This window comes from Dromiciops gliroides, chromosome 3, assembly GCF_019393635.1.
Source record: "Dromiciops gliroides isolate mDroGli1 chromosome 3, mDroGli1.pri, whole genome shotgun sequence".
Taxonomy (NCBI): Eukaryota; Metazoa; Chordata; class Mammalia; order Microbiotheria; family Microbiotheriidae; genus Dromiciops; species Dromiciops gliroides.
Genome location: NC_057863.1, coordinates 73,681,893 through 73,705,233, shown reverse-complemented (window position 1 = coordinate 73,705,233; position 23,341 = coordinate 73,681,893). Strand labels below are relative to the sequence as shown.

General features: G+C 38.9%; 1 protein-coding gene across 1 annotated transcript in view; it reads right to left on the bottom strand.

Moving 5' to 3' along the window:
- Nucleotides 1–23,341, bottom strand: part of BARD1 (BRCA1 associated RING domain 1) — a 140,366-nt gene that overhangs the window by 90,793 nt on the left and 26,232 nt on the right. The window contains exons 3-4 of the mRNA XM_043996068.1: nt 20,635–20,783; nt 134–1,134 (exon numbers count right to left, since the gene is read on the bottom strand). Coding sequence (XP_043852003.1) covers nt 134–1,134; nt 20,635–20,783 — 1,150 coding nt within the window. The remainder of the gene's footprint in view (nt 1–133; nt 1,135–20,634; nt 20,784–23,341) is intronic.

Genomic DNA, 23,341 nt, shown 5'->3' with positions numbered 1-23,341 from the left:
GAATTTCTAAGAAATCATGACACTTCAGAATCACCTCATTCGCCATTATTGCTAAGATATTATTTATGGTCCAAACATATTACTATTTCTTTTAACTTTTATTCCAAACTGATGTGCATCACAGTGAGCTTACCTTAATAGAAGCAATATGGAGCATGGTCTCTCCTCTATGGTTTCTCTTGATGGTCATGGGGCTGGTAGGAGACAGCTTCACAGCAGAAGGGCTACACACCACCCACTGTCGACAAGGGCTATTCATTATGGATGATGATGGAGTCCCAGAAGATTTTGAGGGGGAAAAGCTAATAGAGTCATTTAATACATCACTAATCCTTGCTGTTACTGATGGGTCATCAACTATACATCTGGATGTGGGAGATGAGGCATTTTCTTCAGATGAGGGTAATGACTCTGTGGGGTTATCTTGACCAACAGATGTTCTTCTGACTCTCTGCTGGCTTCTTCTTCTTTGTCTTTTGGAAACAGGCACCACAAAGGAGTCAGAGGGCTGCCTCTCACTTTTCCCACCATTATTCAATGGCAGGGATGCCTCTGATATAAAACTGACCTCACCAAGAGATTCCACATGAGATGATGCTATCTCACTATCTCTATCAACTTCTCTAGAATCTACTTGCATGAGCAATGATGGGCAGAGCTCACTCATCTTCTCAGAAGGACTGGCCTCTGTGAGAGAGGCACAACTTACTAAATCTATACCACCATTTAGTTCTGGGGTCCCGAGGACAGAGGGCTGGATACAGAATGAGACGGACTTTTCTTTGAGTTTCTCGCTGGCAGTCTGATCAAATTCAAGGACTTCTTTCTGCTTTTCCTCCTCCAAATTCCATTCTTGATTAATTTCAGCTAAACTTCTCTTTTTCTGCTTTTTTCTGGGTTTTCTGACTATTTTTTTAGGCCTCTGCGGAGAGTCTCTCTCAAGAGATGAGGAACAAAATTCAAAAGCTTGATAAACCTGCTCATTCTCAACTGGCTGCGGCTGGGTCTGTACTGAAGTTTTATTTAGAACATATCGGACCTTCTTGCTACGAGGGCTAAACCACATTTTTATGAATTTCTTGTTTTCATCTTCACCTGGTGAGGTTCTTGTCCCAGGTGTACTTTCTTCTACACCTGATACGAAGAGGAAAAAGAAAATTTGTAAATAAAGGGGAAAAAATCTGCTCCAAGGGGCAGACCATATGGATGACATACATTCCTGGTTTTGCCAATTGGACAAGGCTCCAGTAAATAGTTCTACTTGCTTCTCCATCCATCCATCCATCTACCTTGCCATTCTTTTATTTATTTATTTTTTTCCAGGGCAATGAGGGTTAAGTGACCTGCCCAGGGTCACGCAGCCACTAAGTGTCAAGTGTTTGAGGCCGGATTTGAACTCAGGTCCTCCTGAATCCAGGGCCGGTGCTTTATCAACTGTGCCACCTCGCTGCCCCCTACCTTGCCATTCTTTTAATAGGTAAGCTAACTCCCCAACAGTCTACTGTGAGATTCAATTTAATACATACCAAAGACTTTAACATCAGAGAGAATCAATCAGCAAACACACATTAAGAGTTTACTACATTCCAAATTCTGTAACAATCACAACTTACACTACCAATCAGATGAAACAAGCAAAACTAGTGGCAGTTATAATGAGGAAAAGTAATAAATGGATCGGTGATGGTAGATGTTTCTTTTTTGATGGGTAACCTTCCTCCTTCCCCTCATAAATTTAAAATTAATACAATGGGTAGTCAGAATGAGCAGCCACATTGCGAAATATTTGTATCACTTTCATGGAAACACTTCAGGAAGATAAACACATGGTCAAATTCAACCTAATTATCAGTACTTCCTTGCATATAGTTTTCCCCTAGCACATAATCTTCTCAATACACTAACTTGGAGATTTATTCTTTTCCGATATTTTACCTACAAAATTCTTCCTCTACACCCTGTTTTACTTTCACCTAAATAGTGACTGCAGCCAACAGTGTTTTCTTTCTGTTATTACATAATCTTGACAGGGAAAAAAAAAAACCAAAAACCCAGAAATGAATTAAAGGGGCAACTGGTTACCAGCCCTAAGCTGAAGTGCTAAGGAAGAGAAGTGAATCATAGCTTCAGTTCACTCAGCAGTCTCTCACTAACCCTGCACCCATCTCTGACTGCCTCCCCCAGCTACTCCCCAACCATGTAGAGAAAGGTGAACAAGTGGGCTGTAATGGTTGCTGGGTTCTTTTTCACTTGAGCTAAAAAAACTAGACATCAAACCTAAAACTTGAAAGGAAAGACAGTTCTTAAGGCAAGCATCACCTTCCAAACATTTTGCAAATCATCTTCCTTGCCTCTCCCTTCAAGCCCTCTCTAAAAAACAACCAACAAAAACACACAGAGACTGAAAAAAAAAAAAAGAAGAAAAGAAAAAGAAAAAGAAAAAAAAAACCATGGAAGGATGGAAAATTACTAGGGGGGGGAACCTTAAGAATCTGACTCAACCCACTACCACAGGCAAAGTTCCTGCTGAGATGGCATTAGGATGAAGGAAAGAGGGTAGATTGAGAAGAGGTTGTTATTTGAGAAGGAAAGCATAAGAAAAGGCAAAATAACTGGGGGAAGAGAAAGCAGTATAAAGATCATTATCAACCACAAGGAGAAATCATTTTTCTGCCAAGGCCTGTTACAATTAAATCAGTTCTCTCCTTGGGGCTGATCAGTCTCTTCTGATGCCAAATGGAGATGACTAGCTGTCCAAAGTTCCTTCCTCCATCTCTAACAGTCTGTGGATAGAACCAGAGATCAAAAGCTGGATGGAATCTTGGAGGCCAGGTCCCAGACTAGCAGAGATGTTGGAGTTGAAGCCAGGTCCAATGAAACAGAAGTCGAGAGGACTCTTTCCCCTTTGCCGTAATTCTTCTACTGATGAGGTGATCGTCTCATGTTAAATTTTTGAATTAACTTTTTAACAAACAGTACTACCTATGTGGTATAGAAGAAAAGACATTGGCTTTGGAATTAGAGGACCTGGGTTCAGATCCTGCATGTGTGGGGGCAGCCAGGTGGCACAGTAGATTAAGCACTGGCCCTTGATTCGGGAGGACCTGAGTTCAAATCCAGCATGAGACACCCGAAACTTACTAGCTATGTGACCCTGGGCAAGGCATTTAACCCTCACTGCCCCGCAAAAAAACAAACAAAAAAACCAAAACAAATCCTGCATGTGTTTGCTACCCGTGTTATTTTAAGCATGTTATTTAAGAGGCACGAGACCGTATAGGTGGCACAACAGATAAAGTAATGGATCTGGAGTCATGAATATATGAGTTCAAATCCAACCTCTGATACTCATTAAGTGTGTGACCCTTGACAAGTCACTACCTGCCTCAGTTTTCTCATCTGTAAGAAGGGATAATAATAGTACTTAATATATATATAACAGTAATTCTATATTTCATAGAATTATATATTGTGTTTATTATGTTATATCAATAATTAGACCCAGTCATTCTATATAACATATTATTTAATATATTTTATTATTTGATATCATTAATATTAAATAATATCTATATAACCATAATATGCAATATATGTAAATAGTATTTATTCCCAGGGTTGGGTTGTAAAGATAAAATGAGATCATCTTTATAAAAGTACTCTGCAAATCTTAAAGCACTATATAAATATTAGCTTTTATCACCACCACCACCACCACCATCATCATATCAAAATCAAGGGTGTTGGAAAAGATTTCTAATGCTCTCCCACCTCTAAAATTCTATAACCTTTTCTCCTCAGGAGGTGCTTTTTGAAAACATTTGTATACATAATAAAAAGAACATTAAAAATTTCTCATACCACCACACTCAAGTAGACTTCAAAGTTAAAAAAAAAATTACCATCTAGTCCCTGCTAGTTCTAGAGAGTAGAGAAAAATAAACGTGGATGATGGAACTTTACTCCATCTTATTCAATGTAAAATTCTCAAGTGTGTTTATTCTTGAGTTTCTCTTTGGTCCCTTCCCTCAGCTATAACACAAAGTTAATTTAATTCTTTTCTGGGATTGAAACCTCTTTACAATATGTTCTTGCCTTTCAAATGCTGGCAAGGGAATTAGGAGCTGAGATGTTATTTCTAATTTCCCTCTGGATATTTTATATTTACACAATGTACTTCACGGCATTTTTTTTACCTGTTTAAAAAATATTAATGCATCTGGGTTGGCAGGCTAGAAACTCCAATCTAATCTAAAATCTAAAATTAACCAGTTTCTCTTTTCCCTGCTTCAGCTAATATTTCTGCTTTCATTTCACCTTAGTTTAAAGCCAGAATAACTTCTAAAAGTTTTCAAGTAGTTCACAGAAGAAAAGGATCACAGATATGGAAGCAGAGTGGTTAATTGATTTGTCCAAGGTTACACAAGGTAGCAAGTATCAGGGCTGGGATTTGAACGGGTGGCCTCTGACACCCTATCTAGGATTATCTGCACTACACTACCCTGCCTCTGTAATGGTCACATTTCTTCCTTTAAATATTAAAATGCAATAAGCCAAAAATTAAGTATTTATGATATAAACAGAAACATTTGTCTCATGTTTATTTCTCTAGTCGTCTATATCTATTTGTAGTCAGGGAAATGTGAGTTCAAATCCTGCCTCAGACACTTATTACCTGTGTGATCCGGAGGAAGTCTCAAACTCCTCATCTGTAAAACCAAGATAATTCCATCTATCTCTTAGGGTTGTCATGAGGATCAAATGAAATAAATGTATAGTGCTTTGCAAACCTCAAAGGGCCCTATAAATGTTATTATATATTATACTGTAGAAAAGAAAGACAAATGAAAATTAAAGTTTTCCCACTGATAACAGCCTAGCAAAAATTTAGCTTAACAAAAGTGAACCTCGAAGGCCAGTAACAAGAGGATTTGCTGAATCTAGTATATAGTGAGGAAGACATCCCTCAACTCGTTATCCTTCAAAGGCTCCCTTCTCTGACCTTGGACTTATCCAAGGTCCTCAACAATGAGATGCTAGTTTACCTTCCCTGCATGTGAGCTCATACAATTTTCTCTACATATACCGAGGCCCAGGCAAACAAAACTATTATAGGCACCATGCTTTCCCACTTAAATGCCGTTCCTAACCCTGTTCCCTGAATTTCACCATTACCCGCAAGTGTTCCCCCACTTCCTTAATCAAAAACTCTGATATCTCTCTATCTGGTCAGTCTCCTCCCCGTCCTCCAGTTGTCCCTATGACTCATTCCTCTTATACTTATTTTCCACCCTCATGGAAACATTCAATTCCTCTGCCTTGATATTTTCTCAGAATACATAATCCTTCCCTGACTCCACTTTCCTCCCTTTTCAATTTCCACCCTACAGTTAACAAGTTGAACTCTATATGGTCATCAACTCTCTAATCTCCTGCCTCCCTTGCCCTACTGCCCCCCCCCATCTCCTGTCAAACCCCAGCTCTGGATCACATCCACCAACTACCTCTTCCACTCTTATTCACCACCTACTTAGCAGCTTAATCAGAATGTGAACACCTCAAAAGGACAAAGTTGGTTTTTTGGTTGGGTTGTTTTGGGGAGTGGGGTTATACCTTTCTTTTGTATCCCCAGGGCTCAACACAATGCCTGGCACATGGTAGGTATTTAAAAAATGTTGACTAACTAGGTGGCACAGTAGATAAAGCACCAGCCCAGACACTTGACACTTACTAGCCGTGTGACCTTGGACAAGTCACTTAACCCTCACTGCCCAGCAAAAAAAAAAAAAAATTGACTGTCGATTCACTGAATAGAACTAGAGGAAGTCACACAACCATGATGACTAGATAGATTATCAATTCATGTTGTCCAACTTCAATTGAATCCTCATTGCAGCAAGGTAGCCCTTTTATTTCTTCGTAATTGTCTATCTTGCTCACTTAGAAACTATTCTAAACCTTCTCTTTTTTCCTCAGGCCTCCCACAGCCCACCCTCTCAATCAGTTAATAACCTTGTCTCCTACTTTAATGAGAAAATTGAGGCCATGAGCTCCCTCTCATCATCTCAAAACCCCTTGGCATCATCTCACTCTCCTTTCCCCCAATCTCTTATACTACTCGACACCAACCTCTCTCTACCTGTCTCCATAAGGTCATCTCTTCCCATCTTCACCCAGTAGACTATAAGCTCAATCACCTTCCCACTCTTCCCAGAATCTTTACCCTCTTCTCTACTGGCTCCTGCCCTACTTCCTCGAAACAGACATGTGCAAGTTACCCTGGTCTTTTAAAAAAAAAAAAAAAAAGATCTTCACTACACCTTACCATGCCCTCACGGTATCTCACTCATTCTTTATAATGAGAATTTTTATATTTTACAATGTATACCTCAACCCTTTATCATCTGGATCCAGACCTTCCATTCAGTGTGAACTCTCCTCTCCAAAGTTACCTCTATAGCATATTAATTGCAAGTGTTTTTTCCCAGTCCTCATCTTCTTAGACTTCTCTGCTGTGCCTGACCCTGCTCACTCGACCTTCTCCACTTTCTCCTAGTTCTCCTCCTACCTGTCTGACTTGCTCATTCTCAATCTCATCACACACACACACACACACACACAACTGTGTGTGAAGGTCGCAGGGGGTCTCTTCTCTCAGTACTGTGTTTCTTGGTCACCTCATCTGCTATTATGGGTTTAATTATCATGTACTAAGATGCCTCAAAACTATATATTCAACCCAGTCTCTCCCCAGGCCTTTAGTTCCTATCACCTATTAGACATCCCATAGGCATTTCAAACTCACTATGTCCAAAACAGAGCTCCTTCTCTTCTCCTCAAAGCCTCTACATTTCCACCTTTCCCTTATTTCTCCTGAGGAACTGATATTCTTCCATCTTGACACTGCCTCTACTTCTTCCTCTCCCTCAACCCGCCCAGTTACAGGTGTCAAATCTTGCTACATCTAGAAGCACCATCTTTGTTCAGACCCTCGTCTCCTCTCACCTTCAGACTCTTCTAACCTTTCGATGGCTTCCTGACTGATCTCTCTGCCTTGCTCTAATCCAATCCATTCTCCATACAGCCACCAAAGTGATTTTCCTTAAGCGTAGATCTGACCATATCACTTTCCAATCAATAAACTCTAGCCTCTAAGATAAATTATAAACTCCTCTGGCTAAGCTTCTAAAACCCTTCACAAACTTGTCCAAACCTATATTTCCAGACTTGTATTTATTACTCCTTCCCCAATCCTATCATCGATCCCTTTCCAACTCTCTCACCACCAATTAGGCAGTAAGCTTTATTGAATCGGATAGTAGATAGTCAAGGAGACTTGAGTTTAAATCCTGCTTCAAACTCTCATTAGCTATGGGACCCCGGGCAAGTCAATTAACTTCTCTGTGCCTCAGTTTCTTCATCTGTAAAAATAATGTAACAACAGCACCTATTTCACAGGCTTGTTGTTCAATCATATAAGACAATATAGGGGGCAGCTAGATGGCGCAGTGGATAAAGAACCAGCCTTGGATTCAGAAGGACCTGAGTTCAAATCTGACCTCAGACACTTGACACTTACTAGTTGTGTGACCCTGGGAAAGTCACTTAACTCTCATTGCTCAGTCAAAAAAAAAAAAAAGGGGGCACTATATGTAAAAGTGCTTAAAGCACTATAAAAATGGTAGCTAAGCTTTTAGCTAACTGCAACAGAAAAGAATATTACAAATTATCTCACATATACATATGCTTATATATGGTGGCTTCAGGTTTAACTCTCCCAGGAATGTCACTGTTTAAAATAATGGACTGGAGAGACGCATTTCTAATAGAAAGGGATAAATTTTTAACGGAGGAATCGAGGTGGACTGGTCCTATAGCAAGGATGAGAGATAACAGATGGCCTGACTGAGTACTACACCAGAATGCATGAAATATTAAAAGATGCAAAGGAGGGGCAGCTAGGTGGTACAGTGGATAGAGCACCAACCCTGGATTCAGGAGGACCTCAGTTCAAATTCGGCCTCAGACACTTAACACTTACTAGCTATGTGACCCTGGGCAAGTCACTTAACCCCAATTGCCTCGCCCCCTCCCCCCAAAAAAAAGATGCAAAGGAAGGCCTATAGTACATTGAATAGTCATCCCCAAAATCTCTCCATAGAGGATCATGGACAAGAATGGGCCCAGATGAGAAAGCATGGTTAGGTCAGGACTTGTATAAATGAAGAAAATAAGCATTTCAATAAGATGACAAACTATCGAAATATGGATGCAGCAGCAAACTGTAAGAGACTGCATGAGGAAAGGAACATTGGATTTTGACTCAGACGACCCAAGTTTGAATCTTGGTTTTGCCATTTATTATCTGTGGTTCTGAATAAGTTACTTCTCTTTGGGCTTCAGTTTCCTCATAGGAAAAATGGGGAGATTAGCCTAATTGTCTCTAATTTCCCTTCTATCTCTAAATCCTATTTTATACACGTGTATAATTTTATGTGTTTATGTGCACACACATGTGTGCATATATACATGTGCATGCACGTGTGTGCAAATTTGTGTTCGTGTGTGTACCTGCATGTACACACCATGTGTGGGCACATGTGTGTATGCATGTATGCATAGATATTATATAGATATATACATCTATATAAATCTATCTTCTATCTAGAAGGCTTTTCATGGAAGACCTATGCAGACAGATGCTTAATCTATAAACACTGGCTTTCACCAACAACAGCAATGTAGATAATTTTTGCTGCACTGTCTTTTTTTACTTTCTCTAGTTTTTAACCTTGCTTGGGTCTCCCTTCATCAGAAAAATCTTCTTCCCTTCCTATTATTTTTTCAATCCCTTGACAGTTTTCCCTATTGCTCCTCCCTCATGAGCATGGCCTTCTCTCTTTGGATCCTGAGGATAACTCAAATATAATGGGATTAAGAGTGGGCAGAGTGCCAGGAGTCCTGGGCTCAAACACTTACCTCTGCTGTTTCTCTGGCTGTGTCACTGGCACTGCTATCGGCTGTGACCTTAGACAAAGCATGGCCTTATCTCCTCACATACATAAAATGGGAATAGAAAAGGCACAGAGAAGAATTTAGCTGGAATGCCTACGAAGTTCCTACTGGTCAAAATAGTCTTTGATTCGTTGAAATCTAAACGTCTTCAACTTAAATATTTCTGTCTACGTACCGAGAAGGGAAAAAAGAAACAGCAACTTGTTTGGTCATTTTTCAGTCAGGTCCCGACTCTCTGTGACTCCATTTGGAGTTCTGTTGGCAAAGAGTGGTCTGCCATTTCTGGGGGAGGTGACTTCCTCCACCAATGCAGGCTGATGTCTTCTCTGTATCTGAATAGTCTTAGAGGGGCCTAGGACACCTTGAAAGAGGTTTCATGACTTGTCCCAAGGTCCCAGAGTCAGGTCTTCCTACTGCTAAGTCCATTTCTTTTTCTTACACACCACAGACCCTCCTCTCATGTATCCGAGTCATTCACTTGGCTTTTATGAAAGCTCACCTATAGCAGCTGTCTGACTTTACAGATGGGAACTTTTATCAAAGTTACTTATTTTTTTTAAAGGACAGCGTGTTTACAAGATGAAAACAGATCAGTCATGTTGACTGCACTACCTTTCTAGCCACAATTGATCTCTGCCCTAAGATCAGTGACAGTATCCATTTTCTACATGAAGTCACACTGCTTTTCAAACAAGCTAAAAAATTTTCTAACTCATAAAACTCCCTTAAGCTTATCAAAATCTTAACAGTAACAAGCATTGGGCACTTAAAGAAACCTAGTACAAATACCATGAGTCCAATTTTTAAAAAACTGTTTATTGTTGTTCATTCGTTTCATTTGTGTCTCCATGACCCCATTTGGGATTTTCTTGGTAAAGACACTGTAGTAGTTTGCCATTTCCTTCTGCAGCTCATTTTACAGATGAGGAAACTGAGGCAAACAGACTGAAGTGACTTGCCCAGGGCCATACAGCTAGTAAGTGTCTGAAGCCAGATCTGCACTCAGGTCCTCTTGACTCTAGGCTTGATGCCCTATCCACCATGACGCCTAGCTGCTCTCAAACATTTTTTAAGTCTACTTTCGTTTATTTTGGGACTCAAGACCCTGAGCCTATACTAAAAAAAAGAAAATCATGCTCCACTCTTCACTCCAGCAAAAATCCCCCTAAAATACACCCATAATCATTCTCAATTAATAAGCATTTAAGTTTGCACTATGTGGCAAATGTGGGGATACAAAAAACAACATCAACAAAAACAGTCGCTGACTTCAGGGAGCTTATATTCCATCCGGGGAGGCAAGGTTTACAGATCTGAGTATATACAAAAATAAAGAGAAATACAAGGTTGGTTAAGGGAGAGAGTGCACTAGCAGGTAGGGGAACCGAGAAAAGCTTTATGTAAGCAGAGCTTTGAAGGAAACAGGCATATAAGTAAAGAGGGTAAGAAACACATGCATTCCAGGCATGGGGGAGAGACACCGAAGATGGAACGTCTGTCACGTGTGAGCAATCACTCAGGAGGACAGTTTTTCTAGCCTGGAGAATACACGGAGGGGAGCTAGAAAGATTAGACAGTTCACAGAAACAATGTCATAGAACCTTACAACTCCAAGGGGACTCAGCAGGTCATGTGGTACAACAGAATGAAAAAAAAGAAAAAGAAAAAGAAAAAGACCTGGGTTCAATCCCATCTCTGGAGCCTGCAATCTGTAGGACTCTGGGGGAGTAGATTAAGGGCCAGGCTTTGTTAGCAGATCCAAGTTTGCTTGGTCCTTCAGGACATTAAATTCTGGTCCTCCCGGTGTTAGTGAACATCTCTGGGCCTAAGTTCTCTCAATGTAAAATTGAAGAGGATGAACTGTTATATGGCCTTTGAAGTCCTATCTACTTTATTTCTACAATCCTATTATCTAGAACAAGGGGCAGCAAACAACTGAAAGGTCAAATCTAGCAGATGTCTGATTTTTAGGGCCATGGAGTTAAGGATGAGTTCTACACTTTAAAATGCAATAAAATTTCATTTAAAAATGTAGAAACCTTCCTTGGAAGCAGGTCTTAAGCTTCCCAGCCCCTAGTCCAGAACAATACTCCCAGTTTTATGGATGAGCAGCAGACAGCAGCTTGAGTACATGAAGTGATTTGCTCAAGGTCACTCAGCTAGTCAGCAGAGGAGACGAGACCCAAGGTGTCCTCCACGCTTCCATAAACAACCCGTCCTTGGATAAACGCAAATATCAAGGCCTTAGGTTGCCGCTCTCTTCCTAATATCATAATGTATTTGTTTCTAAGAGACAACCAGGTGGTGCAGTGAGTAGAGTACCAAGGTTGGAGTCAGGAAGACTCTTCTTCCCGAGTTCAAATAGAGCCTCAGACATTTACTAGCTGGGTGACCCTGGGCAAGTTCACTCAACTCTTTTTGCTCCAGTTTTTTCATCTGTAAAATAAGCTGAAGAAGGAAACTGCAAACGACTCCAGTATCTTTGCCAAGAAAACCCCAAATGGGGTCGTGAAGAGTCAGACACAATCAAAAGCAACTCAACAACTTGTTTCTAATAATGCTCCCAATGAAACAGAGCCTCTGGCCATATTTAGATTTGATAACAGGTGCTATATGTTAAAATGTTATATATGAAATATAGGTGGTACATAAAATAAATGTGATGTAAATTATATATACAACAAATATGCTATCTCTGTAAAATAAACATGGTGTTATGTAAATTATATATGTGATGAATATGACATATATGATAAAAATCTCCATACATGTGGACAGTTTAATCAGAAGAGCCTTCTTTTACAATCCTCTTATCACTGTGGTAAAAAAGTCTTCTTAAAATGAGTCATAGGGGCAGCTAGGTGGCACAGTGGATAAAGCACCAGCCCTGGATTCAGGAGGACCTGAGTTCAAATCCGACCTCAGACACTTAACACTTACTAGCTGTGTGACCATAGGCAAGTCACTTAACCCCAATTGCCTCACCAAAAAGAAAAGAGTCATAAAACCCCTGGCTATATATGATCTCCCTTCCCCACATGCATACCACACTTCAATTTCTAGTTGTTTGTGTTTCAATTTCACTTCTGCAGTCTATATTATTGTATGAAAGGCAGCAGCCATATTGGGTAGGGCCTGGCCTTGGACTCAGGAATTTATAAATCTAATGGCATTTTATTAAGGACCTAAATTGTGCTAGGTGTTAAGGATTCAAAAATGAACATTGAATAGTCTTTGCTCCCAAGATGCTTACATTCATTTGGGGGGAGGAAACATGCGCATATTTAAATATAAACAGAGTACTTTAGGGAGGGAGGGTGCTAAGACTTAGGGGGATTGGGAAGAGCATCATGTGGAAGGCAGTTTTTTAGCCAAGTCTTAAAGAAATTAAAAGATTCTACCAAGAAGTCATACATTCAAGTCTTCTCTCTCTCTGCCCCACCTTCCCTTAATCTCCATCTTCCCCCTCCCCCCATCTCTCTCCCATTTATGTTCATATTTTGGGAAGGGAGAGGCTGATGCAAGCATGTCATTGGTGATTTCATTAGCATTAGGGTCTGCCAGTGTGGAAATTCTCTCCCTATGTAGAAAACGCCCAAATTTATGGTCTTAGGGAGTTACCTGAATCATGGTGAGGATAAGTGATTTACCCAAGTAAATCCCTGGATCCCTGGTGGTGCCAGAGACCTTGTTGTGGGTGCCTTCTTCACTTGGTAGGAAGCTTGAGCATCTCAAAGGCAACACTTGAAACCAAGTCTTTTTCATAAAATCCCTTACTTCCTTCAAGTCTCGACTCAAATATCAACTTCTATTATCTGGGGTTCTTAACTTAGGGTCCAAAAGCTTTTCTATTGATACTAATCTACTGATAACTATTTCAGTATAACTGGTTTTCTTTTTAACCCTTTGTATTATTTCATATTCTTCTGAGAAGGGAGTCATAGGCTTCTTTGCCACACTTATTATTGATTTCAAAGCCAACCCCCCCCACCTCCTCACTATGTCACATGGCATCTCATATAACAAACAACATAAGGTCCAGAAATAAAGTTATCAAGATGAAAAACCTGAAATCAAAAGTATAAGGTGGGGTTGGAGTGGAGAGGATTGGGAATCACAGAAAGAGAGGCTTTATGTCTAGATTCAACAAGGCCTTTTCAGCAGTGATAAGGAGACTTTAAAAGAAATCTCTTCCGATAAAAATCTTCATTCTAGAGAGGTCAAAACACAGAATGTTCCCAGGACTTTTTTTTAAAGGGAAAGGGACTCCAGATTTAGAATCATGTGGATTTAATTTAACCCCTTAGCAATCATATATGTGTATGTGTGTAAATATATGTATATGTACAAAAGTCACAGAGCAAGTTACAAGTGTGTATACCTATACGCATACACAAAAGGCATAGAAAAACTTATATATGTGTATATATACGTACACAAAAGGTATAGAAAGAGTTATGTATATATAATACATACACTAAAGGCATAGAAAAAGTTATATATATGTATATATACACATACACAAAAGGTATAGAAAAAGTTATGGTTTTATATATACACATACATACACAAAAGATATAGAAAGTTTTATATAATATACTATATATATATATCCATACACAAAAGGCATAATTATATATAATACACTAAAGGCAGAGAAAAACTTTATATATAATACATACACAAAACACATAGTTTTATATATATATATATATATATACACACACACACACAGACATACACAAAAGGTATAGAAAGTTATATACGTATAAATATATATAAATATAATATATATATAAAGTTATATACGTATAAATTTATAATACAATAAAGGCATAGAAAAAGTTATTTGTACATACACACACACACACACACACACACACACACACACACACAGAGCGCATAGACAATGTCATACTTCTCCAAAGTCCAGCAAGAAGTGCATAATCACTTTAATCAGACCTTCCAATAACAACAAACAAGCTCCTAAGGGCATCAACCCACAAGGGACAATAAGTGCTCTCCATTCATTCAGCAGACCATTGTTCCTAAATAAAATAGTGAACAGCAGTAAGAGTTTAAATCTCCAGAGCTTACTTAACAGTGTCTGGCACATAGTAGGTGCTTGATAAATGTTCACTGATTGACTTTATGACTACAGTCATATTCAACTAATCAGGTAATATTACATGGGGGCAGAGTGATACTGGAAAGGCACTAGATTGGCAGTCAGAGGACCTGAGTTCAAATCCCAGTTCTCCCACAACCCTTGGGCAAAGAAGTCATTTTTCCTCACTGATTTTCTCATTTGTAAAATCAATGACTGAACAGAAACCCCTAAGGTCCCTGCCAGCCCTAAATCTCTACTCCTGGGCACCCAAGAGATAGCTGACCCAGACCCACACACTATGCCACCTCCCTCGGTGCATATCTTGCTTGGTACCTAATGAGAGGACACCTTGGCAAGCCTAGAAAGGTCAGCTACCCACTGGACAGAAAACAGCGAAAACTTTTGGTGCACCAACAAAACAATTCACAGCTGCATCAATGTCTATAAGCAATAATGTAATATATTCATGCATATGATAATTTATCAGATGTGTCTCCACTCATACAAGTGTTCTCCCCTTTCATAAAATCAAAACTGAGTTTCTTAATGCTGATGCAAAAAACCAAAACTGCCCTCCCTGCATCGACTCATTTCAGGGTAGATCATAAAATACGGAGAGACAGAGATATATAGATCTAGCTGGGGAGCTACTTTTCCAAATTTTTCCCGTAATGCAATAACAAACCAGAAAGAAAGAGAGGCAATTAGAAAATGTGGCTTAGCTATCATTAATCTGCATCAAAGGGATATAACGATGCACATTGTGTGCCTTTGCAATTACTCTCCATTATGGGTTTCACAACAGAAGTTGAGAAATCTCTTTGACAAACTAGTCCCTTATTAAAAATCAAAGGGAAGCGCTTTGCTACCATCTGCGCAACATTAACGGCTTCACAGAAGAATGATTATTTTCTAAGTTAAGAAATATTCAGCTCTATTAAAACACACACACGCACACACACCACTATTCAAACACTCATCTCCGGCTATTATGGAAAAATGTCACAACACACATGAAACATCATGCCATTCATTAAAGGAAGGCCGGCCCCTCTCCCCGTACTCGAAAATGGAGGAAAAGGGGGGAAAATTGCAACCTCATGAAAGCGTAATCAAAGTTAATCTTTCTTACTATCCCCTAAAATCAACATGTGTTTAAAAGAAACTGACCAACACCTGCAAGGTCTGTTTTAAAATAAGGAGAGGGAGCAAGTGAACATTTTTTATTTAAAAAAAAAACAACAAAACCTTTAAATTTAATGCCATTAGTGGAAGAAACCAGCTTATGTTATAAAGAATAAGGTAAAATTATCCATAAATGGCTGTCAGGAAAATTTATGACAGACAATCTCTTCTCTTTAAAGTACACTGAACCGAGGAAAATCTGCTTGAGTATTTAGAAGCTCATTCTGGAAAGCATTACTATAAATCAGGCTCCTTTATCTCTAGTCTGCCATATACTATGTCCATGATTTGACAAGTTCTTCCTAATTACCCACCTTAATTACAGTAATTATATATTTTATAGTAAATGCAAGTAATAAGGTTCATTTAGAAGATAAATTGTCAAATACAGGTTTTTTGGTGTGTTTTTTTAAGGTGGGGATAATGTGGGAGAAGTTTGACCATTCCCTTGGATTCATTCTGCAGGTACCAAATACATTTGGAAGTAGAGTGTGTGTGTTTGCATGTGTATGTACATATATGCACATGTGTATAAGTGTGTATTTGCAAACATATATATGTGCGCCTATTCATAATTATATGCATATGTGGTAGAGGTGTGTATTTATACACACACATACATATACACATGTGTCTCAATTTGTACTTGACTTCATCACCTACCTCTCTGTCAAAAGATGGGTAGTAGCATGTGTTAGCAGAAGAGACCTTAAAGATGGTAGCCAAACAATCAGCAAGCGTGTGTTAAGCACCCACAGTTAAGTAAATGAGCATTTATTTAATTCCCACTATGAGATTGTGGTAAAATATACATATATATTAACAAGTAATATTAAATTAAAAGTAAATACATTAAATATGTAATATATTTTTATGGTTAGTCATATATCATTAGTATATATAATAATTGTCATTATTACATATAATATCTAATACTATATGTGTATATATACATATATAAGCATATACACACATTTTGGGGGGGACACAGCAAATGTGGAAATTTGTCTTACTTTATACACATTTGCAATACAGGCTTTGTTTTCATTTTTTTATTTTTCTCATTTGGGTGGGAGAAAAGGAAGGCAGTCTTTTGCTTAAATAAAAATACATAAAATTTAATTTAAAAATCCAGTTCTAACAACTCTAGGAGGTGTCCAAACAGTGAAGCATGAATTCATTTCTTAAGGGATCTCACCAAGTCAGTGAAGATAATGATTAACACTCTGACACTGGTCATCTGAAAGAATAGGAAAATATTGACTGACTTTTGAAAATGAACTATCCCCTCGATCTGAGATAAAAGGGCTCCCTACTAAGTGAAGAAGGCACCCACAACAAGGTCTCTGGCACCACCAGAGATCCATCAATATCTGCTTTTCTGAAGTTTTAAAAGCAAAATTCCTCAGGCGCCTCTTCATATATGGTGAACCCCCCCCCCCGTATGAAACCTTCCCTGCTGTTCACAATGGGGGTACCCACAAAAGCTTGCTGACTGATACGGCTATCCTGCCATTAAGGGTCATTTAATTTACCTTGGATCTGACAATTACTTTTGTCAGTTAACAGATGCTACACAGTTTGTTGTGCTGCAATCAGTTAAACAGGAAGGACTAGAACAAGAACAAAAGACAACAACAAAAAAAGTACTGTCGAGTCCATAAAGCAAAGGACCAGAAACTCAGCCTACAATAGGGCCATTAATCAATGTAAGCTATGGGGACAGAATGACCAGTCACACACCACTCTTGCCAACAAGAAATATCACTAGCAATGTTTTGCATCAAATCTAAGAGGCTCCGGAAGCATCCTGAGCCTGGGTATTGCAATGATATAGATGATTTGGGACAAGCAAGAAATATAAAGGTTTATAAGTTCATAGACTTCCACTACCATCTATCTATCCAAGGACCCCGGGTTAAGATGCCCAAGTAGGATTTTAGTAAAGGTATACACAGACTGAGGCCATGAGCTCCGGCCCCTCCTTTCATCGTTGACGGACTCATAGGGTGAGCAGGCTCAGTAAGACATTGTGCACCCCAATGCATTTCAAGCTACACCTGCAGACACCTGAATCTCAGATAAATAAAGACACTGGCTGAAAATTAGCCTATCTAATACAGGAAGAGCCAAGTCTAGAATGCCATTAACCTACTTCTTATTTTAAAACAGCATCACCTTAGACTTTGGTAGCATTTTCCATCACAAAACCATAGCTTTGAGGATAGTCCCAAAGCACAATGTACTGTTCTACCTGCAGCCTCTCTGCATCCCCGAGAGGGCAGGGAAACGTGAGTTTGTTTGAAGACAACATAATTCTGTATTCTAGAAAGAGAAATGTATTACACAAAGACTTAAATCTCATCGTTACAATATTCACATATATATTCAGGGTCTTGAGTTATGTTTTTATGTACTGTTTTGGCTGAATGTTTTTCTCTTCTTCGTTTTTTTTTTTTAATTTAAATAGTCTTATTGTTGAACTCTGAAAGACTTATAGGATCTCTGATCAATACAATGACTAACCATGATTCCAGAGGATTCATGATGAGACATAGCACTCATCTTCTGATAGAGATATGATGGATTCAGGAGTAAAGATTGAGGGTGTGTGTGTGTGTGTGTGTGTGTGCGCGCGCGTGCGTGTGTGCACTCGCACACATGCATGTGCATATGTCTGTGTGTATATATACAAATAGAAATAAAATAAGATTTATACATGTAAGTGTATTTCACATGCTGTGTGTGCCTTCTTCACCCAGAACTAAGACTTCCTACCTAAGACTGAGAGGATAGTTTGTTTTCAAAAATCATTCAGTATTTTCAGATCTGTTCAGAGGCCAGTACTAGGGATAGCAATTCATTATCTATCTACACTGACTTGGCTAGCTGCGTTATGAAATACATATGCATATGTGTTTATAGCCTAAGTCTTTCACAGCTGTTTGACAAAGACAATTTGATTAAAAACAATTTAAAAGAGAGGAAAAACAATACATCAAAAAAAAATCATGTAGATATGTCATAATATGTTTTATGTACATTTGGCATACTCTAGATTCCTCTTTATAGATTCTGCTTATGTGTGTGTATGTGTGTGTATGTGTGTGTATTTGTATATATGTATATATTTATGTGTACATTTATATTTGTGTACTATATGTATGTGTACACTCAATTGAATGTATGTATACAAAAAGGACCTGGGTAATGTGGACATTTGTTTTGCCTGACCATACACATTTGTAATATAGCCTTTGTTTCTCATTTTGAGCAGGAGGAAAAGACTTACTTATTGAAAAATTAATTAAAAAATAAAAATAAAATGAAGAGCAGGAATGAACAGATAAGCAGTTTTAAAAAGTAACATTTTGAACTTATAAACTTCTTAAAAATGAATTTTTATTGATGCTTTTTTTACATCACCATAGTCTTCCCCAGTATCCTCTCCCTTTGTTCTCCTTGAGAGCCATCCTTTATAATAAAAACACTCTTTTAAAGAGAGCTAGCTATATGTAACAGACTAGTAGTTTCATATATAATTGTTTTATCTTATGAAAATGTTCAATATTTTTGGTTTGTGTTAACTTCAAAACAAAAATAATGAAATATTCTTTGTTATATGGAATGGCTTTCTAGGATGGGGAGGAGAGAAGAACATAGGGGAAGTTGGGATAATGTAAAACAAAAGGCATCAATAAGAACTTTTAAAAATAATGGTAGCGGGGCAGCTAGGTAGCGCAGTGCACTGGCCCTGGAGTCAGGAGTACCTGAGTTCAAATCCAGCCTCAGCCTCAAACACTTAACACTTATTAGCTGTGTGACCCTGCGCAAGTCACTTAACCCCAATTGACTCACTTAAAAAAAAAAAATTTAAAAAAAAAAAAAGGTAGCTAGCTAGCTACATGACTAAAGAGGAAATCTCCTTCCAGTCAATGATATAGCTAACCAGACTATGAAAGGGAAATACAAATTCAGATAGGTCCTATCCAAACTTGATAAACCTTTAAGTGGAAAAACTATGTGCATGTCAGAAAACCAACCTTATTGAGTTAAATCATCACCACAGGCTTACTCACCAGTGATACGTTTTTCAGCCCTAGCAACACACTGAAGACAGTTTCCTAAAAATAAGGTATTAGAAGAATTCTGATCTACATTAGTAAAGGTGATGAAGCCACAGGTTCTTGAAATACAAACAAAGTCAACAATCGTTGACATTTAAAGCTTCCAAAGCACTTAATAATCATTATTCATTTGTGCGGAAGGAATGACCTTGGGAGGAAGTTACCATGGATGTCATTATCCCTAATTTAAAGATGAGCAAACTGAGAATTGGAAAAGGTGGAATCAGAGGATTCTGGGGTGGGGGTGGGAAGGTTCCAAATTCTATCTCTGTCACTTACTACCTCACTAAAGTTCCACGGGCCTGAGTTTTCTCATCCATCAAACAATCTAGTAATCTGTTGCTTGAAGTATCTAAGCTCCCAAGAGTCTCATGAACATATAGAAGTAAGGCTGGGTCTGATCACTTTAGTAGATGTTTTCCTAAGGTCTCTTCTAGCTTGGGAGCTGTGATTTTTTCATTTTACTGGTGATGAAACTGAAGCCAACAATTAGTCCATGAAAGATCCAGGACGCCCCATTTTCCATTGTACCAAGCTCTTTTGGCCAATAAACCTCCTATTTTGCATCCAACAAAAATACCCCTTCAGGAATTTAAGATAGAAAGATAACAGCAGCCTGGAACAGCTTTCCCATGCTGCATCAGTGACCATGACAGGTGTCAATTGAGAAGAAGCCCTCCCCACCGAGGAAAGGAAGGATATCATTTTGGACAATAAAAAAAAAAAAAAAGGATTCCAAAATTCTATTACTGGGAAAATTCCAATCCCCTTAACTTCTTTTCATCCCTAATTAGTTCTCTGGAGAAAGCATGTGAAGTGCACATTCGGTTTAACAAACCGAATCTAACCTGGGCCAGCCAACCACAATTTCATTTGGGAAGAAAAAAACAATGGAAATTGGATTCTTCTTCTCCTTCAAAACATGCCAAAGGATCTAGAATACTGTCGATTGTTTTTTTGTCCAAACTGGTTCAAAAGTACATTTTAATGACCACCAGCCTAGAGTTTTATGATGTTTCAGTGTAGAATTCTTAAGTCTTGAAGTCAATTTCTAAGTCAGATTTGTGTGGTGTTTTTTTTCTTTTTCTGGGAGGAGGGTGTAGCAGGAGGGGAGACAGGGAGACAAGACTTTGTGTAAACCCTCCAGGTGATACAACAGGCCATTTTTACCAAGAGACCCTAAGGGGTCCTTCTCACCTGTAGCCGAGGTGTTGTGTAACAGATTCCGAAGTTTGCTGCACAGCTGGATCATGCTGTCTAACTGTCGGTTTATCTTCACATCCTGTATCCAGGCAGGTGTGTGACACACTGGACATTCTGAACCGATGTAGTCGCCCACGCACGTACTTAAGAGAATAAAACCATTTTGAAATTAGCCTAGCATTGTAAGCCCAAAAGAGAAGATGAATGAGGCTTATTAGCTGCTGGGACTTTTTTTTTTTTTTGACAATGTTTTAAAACTCCCCAGAGTTGCCCACAATGATTCAGAACAGTGGAATTCAAAGTAGGGGGTCCCTGCTTAGTGTGGGGCCAAAGCATGAGAGTGTGGGACTGGGAATATGGGTCACATCCCATTCTCCCCATAATAACTAAGCATGAGGCTTGATTCCAACTTAACTGAAGCTATCCTTCATGTATTCCCGCCCCCTCCCCTCAACCCGCCATCCTTTAATACAAAAGTCAATTGGCAAATTTTTTTAAACCAGGTCAAGTTATATTTGTTTTAAGACTTGTTATTCTTTTACCCCTTCAATGAGGGAGAAATTAAATGGAGACAAAATAAACACTTAAGAAATGAAAAATAAAATAAAATGATTAAAAAAAAAACAGTTCAAGACTTATCAGGCTACTACATCACCCAAATTACATTAGATTTTGCCTAATTACAGGAGGGTCAATAAAAAGTTCAAACCCTTAGCCCAAAGCTGTTTCAATTACTTATCTTGTTTAATTTGCTCTTATGTTTTTTAAGTAGATAGAATCCTCACTTCTTTTTTGATTGAAATTACTTAAGAAATATTATAAATTGGGGCAGCTAGGCGGTGCAATGGATAAAGCACTGGCCCTGGATTCAGGAGGACCTGAGTTCAAATCCAACCTCAGACACTTGACACTTACTAGCTGTGTGACCCTGGGGAAGTCACTTAACCCTCACTGCCCCACCCCCAAAAAACTATTATAAATTAATTCTTAAAACTTAACCCACATGGATAGTGCAGGGGGTAATTCTAGGTAACCAAAGATTAAGGAGGGAAATGACAAAAACTCTTTTTAGAAAGAAAGCTCTTTACCATCAACAAATTCTAATCTAATAACCTGTCAACTGCCATGTCTACACTCTGAAGAGAGTCTCAGGGACATACAGAAGTACAATTAGCTCTTCCACATTGTGCCTTTCCCAATCTCAGGAAATCTAAGAAATCAAATGGGAATTTTTGGGGAGTTTTGTGGAAGCCAAAGACAACATGCAAAGGCCAGAAGTTGACACGAAAAAGGGCATTTTTACTTAACAATGACTTACATATAGCCTATTACCAAATACTTAACCTAAATTTTACAATAAGGTACTGTTAACACCCCATAAAAGAAAAAGAAAAATCAGACGACTTCTCTGGTACAAGGAGAGGGCCAGGGGCAGCTAGGTGGCGCAGTGGATACAGCACAGGCCTTGGATTCAGGAGGACCTGAGTTCAAATCTGGCCTCAGACACTTGACACTTACTAGCTGTGTGACCCTGGGCAAGCCACTTAACCCCAATTGCCTAACCAAAAAAAAAAAAGACAAAGAGAGGGCCAAAAAATTTTACATGGATTTTCCAGATCACAGGGATGCCACATCTTCGAGGTAGAATGGATAACTCTAAGGCTATATCTGATGACTTCTAGCTGAGCAGAATAAAAACAATCGCTCAATAAACATACTGCCCTTCACTGTGCTAAGAACTGGGGATACAAAGAAGCAAAAGACAATATCTGCCCTTGGGAATTTACAATTTGGAGGGGGAAGGGAAAGACTATATAAAAAATGAGGTGCATACAGGATATATACAATGAATAAAATAGTCCCTACTCTCAAAAAGCTTGTAGGGATAAGACACAAATCCAGGTGAAATACAATGGAGAGCCACAAAACCAAATGCTATGTGAGGGTCAAGAGGGAAAGTCATTACCTACTAAGGAAGGAAAGGAGGGATATCAGAGAAGGCTTCATGGAGGCAGTGGCATGAGCTAAGCTTTGGCTCAGGGTACAAAACAAATGAAAGTAATCAAGCTTCAATGAGGCAGTGATGAAGATGTAACTCCGAAGCCACCTGTGTGTATTTAAAGTTTACTAGAATGGATTCAAGGCTGAATCAATATTTCCTCTGGAACAAAACTACAGCTGTTACACGCATTGAAAGCAGAGATGGGCAAGTCCCTGACAAATGACAGCCAGGCAATTTTGCCACAGTCACAAGAAAAGTTTATGGCTGTCATAAAGGTGGTTTCAAGGGACTTAGGAAAGAGCTTTGTTTTCTTTGTTTTCCGTTTTGTCTGAATGTTTTGGGCAGATTTTGAATCACCTACCTTTGGGTCTTTCCCGCTGCACCAACTCCTATGACTGCCATTTTCTCAGTCTACATTGGGAGAGTTATTTAGTGTTGACACAGGTTAAGTTCTCTTTGGCTGGATGGCTCACAAAAAGGCTAACCCACCTTCTGGAAATTCAATTCAACAAGTATTTACTAAGCACTCACAGGAGACAACAAATGGCACCAGCCCCTGGGGAAAATGACAAAACACAACTGTCCTTCCATTCCATTGGAAGGGATCCATCTCACTATAGACAGATAAGCAAATACAGGGTAATTTGAAAAAGGAGAAAAAGAACAGCAGCAACTGGGGAGGGTGAGGAGGGATAGATC